The sequence below is a fragment of the Penaeus monodon genome, chromosome 3 (genome assembly GCF_015228065.2).
Source record: "Penaeus monodon isolate SGIC_2016 chromosome 3, NSTDA_Pmon_1, whole genome shotgun sequence".
Classification (NCBI taxonomy): domain Eukaryota; kingdom Metazoa; phylum Arthropoda; class Malacostraca; order Decapoda; family Penaeidae; genus Penaeus; species Penaeus monodon.
In genome coordinates this window covers 51,057,617-51,060,116 of record NC_051388.1, presented here as the reverse complement: position 1 = coordinate 51,060,116, position 2,500 = coordinate 51,057,617, and the positions used below count along the sequence as shown (strand labels likewise).

The 2,500-nt window shown below is 36.4% G+C and overlaps 1 protein-coding gene across 1 annotated transcript in view; it reads left to right on the top strand.

The window, feature by feature from the left end:
* Positions 1-2,500, top strand: part of LOC119596712 — a 13,084-nt gene that overhangs the window by 8,151 nt on the left and 2,433 nt on the right. The window contains exons 4-6 of the mRNA XM_037946043.1: positions 1-441; positions 1,073-1,187; positions 1,543-1,722. The exon at positions 1-441 is cut by the window's left edge and continues 31 nt beyond it. Of these exons, the coding sequence (XP_037801971.1) occupies positions 1-441; positions 1,073-1,187; positions 1,543-1,722 (736 nt within the window). The remainder of the gene's footprint in view (positions 442-1,072; positions 1,188-1,542; positions 1,723-2,500) is intronic.

The following is a 2,500-nucleotide window of genomic DNA, read 5'->3' as shown; positions in this document are numbered from 1 at the left end:
ACTACTTCTAACGCCTCAGGCCCAAAGGTCATAGAAAAGGCCGCAGTAAAACCTGTCCAAAGACAACTCACTCAAAAAACCATTGATTTTTATTCTACTCCAAAGGCCGATAAACCGCCTGTCAAGCCGGTAGAAAAGTTTATCACAAAAAGTGCCGAGAGGGCGGTAACAAAGCCGCCCGAAAAAATCACAAAACCTGCAGAGAAGGTTACCGTAAAACCTCCAGAGAAAATCAGTACAAAATCCACAGAGAGAGCGGTAGGCAGGCCGAGTGAAAGGATTGCGGGTAGACCTGCTGATAAGGGAAACAACAGGCAGACTGAGCGATGTGTGGGTAGGCCTCCAGTGAGGGTACCCCAGCGCACAAATGAAAGAGGAAACGTCAGAAGTTCTGGAACGGTGTCAAGTACTTCAGGAAATGTAGTTGGCTCTTATCCTAAGGTACTGAAATGTCAATGTGTGTGTGTGTGTATGTGTGTGTGAGTGTGAGAGTGAGTGAGTGAGTGAGTGAGTGAGTGAAAGGTACATCCCCCCCTGTCCATACACATACACACAGAAGCAGAAACACAAATGAGAGAGAGAGAGAGAGAGAGAGAGAGAGAGAGAGAGAGAGAGAGAGAGAGAGATGAGTGAGTGAGTGAGTGAGAGTGAGTGAGTGAGTGAGTGAGTGAGTGAGGTGAGTGAGCTAGCCAGCCAGCTATATATGATGTGTACAATTGTTCATAAATGTGTGTTTATATAGATATCCAAGCATATACATATACATAAGTGCATATGCATTTGCATATATATATATATATATATATATATATATATATATATATATATATATATATATATATATATATATATATATATATATATACATACATACATACATACATACATACATACACACACAGATATAGGAGGATAGATAGGTGCATATATGTATGCATATAAATATATGTATATATTCATCGATATATAGATAGATAGATATAGATTTCAATATAAGTACACATAAATGTGTTTGTAGTATGTTTATATATATATGTATATATGTATTTATGTGTATCTAAAATTTAAATAGGCTAATGGTGTTGGGCGGCCACCACTGGGCATCAACAAGAAAGTTCACAAAGGAAAACGAACAAAGTCTGCAGAACCAAGCCTGGATTTAACATCACTTGCACCTCTGGACACAGGTACAGTAATGAAGGGCATTTTAAAAGTTATTTGTTTATATTATTTATTTATTTATTATTTTTTATCTACAGCTCCTCACTACAATAAATAATATTTCTTTTATGATATGTTTTCTCTATGTTGTGTATCATTGCCAAAAAGAAAAATTCAGTGAAATGAAAGACATTGATTATAATCATCATTTTTTCTTTCTCCCTTTCTTTCCTTTCTTTCTCTCCTTCCTTCCTTTCTTTCTCTCCTTCCTTCCTTCCTTCCTTCCTTCCTTCTTTCCTTTCTATCTTTCTTTCTTTCTTTCATTTCATTGAATTAATAATGAGAAATCCAATTCTCATCCCTGTGTAATACTCTTTACAGAACTAGGATTCAGTGAAAAGCAGCAACTTGCCCACGGGGTCTTACTTCGGTTACTGAGGATTACCAGCCAGTTGCCCATGATTGAGTTTACGCATGCCTTGGAGACTCTTGAAATGCTGACCGATGCATTTAAGCTGGAACAACGTGTTAATTTAACCATTAATCATGACCATGAGGAAGGTAAGTTGATATTATGCCAATTTATAATACTTTTCTAGTATGTACTGGGAATTGCTTTTACGCTTTTGGTTGATGGGAAAATCCATTCTGAAATAGTTATCACTTCTCCCTGAAAAAAAGGGGAAAAAAAAGCTTTTATCACCATTTGTACAAATTTTGCACACCATGTTTGGTTGTTTATATATAGAATATGGCAGAGATTATGTCCAGGATAATAAACCAAAATGCCCAAAGTAGTTTAGTGTCAATGGGTTAATAATCCAGAGAACCATAGAGTGACTATATAGGGGATATATATTTCACAAAGACAACATTGAAATGATAAATAAACAATTAGTATTATGTAAATGCTTTAAAATCTTCAAACTAAAGGTTGTGGTCAGGCTTATCACTGCACTATTCATACCAGTGCTAGAAGCATATCTCCTATATCTGTCTGCTTTATTGCCTTTTAAGAAAAAAAAATATATACCATTGTTACAGCATGTGTTGCTTCTCGGCAAATAAAGGGACATTTGCCTACCCATCGCAAACACCTGGCAGCCAATTTTGCATTAGTATTAACAGCAAAGGGTGACAGGGCAGACCATAGTCACAGATAGAATATACAAGGAAGCCAAGACCAAATCAAGTTTAGGAGGAAGGGTAGCTGGGTGGGCCTGGGGCAAGCTCTAGAATATTTCCCTCAGTAGACATTTGATTTATGTTTTGAGTAAATTGGTGTTTTTAAAAATGTGTATTTCATTTAACTTACAGTTTTTGAAAGGGCAGATTTACA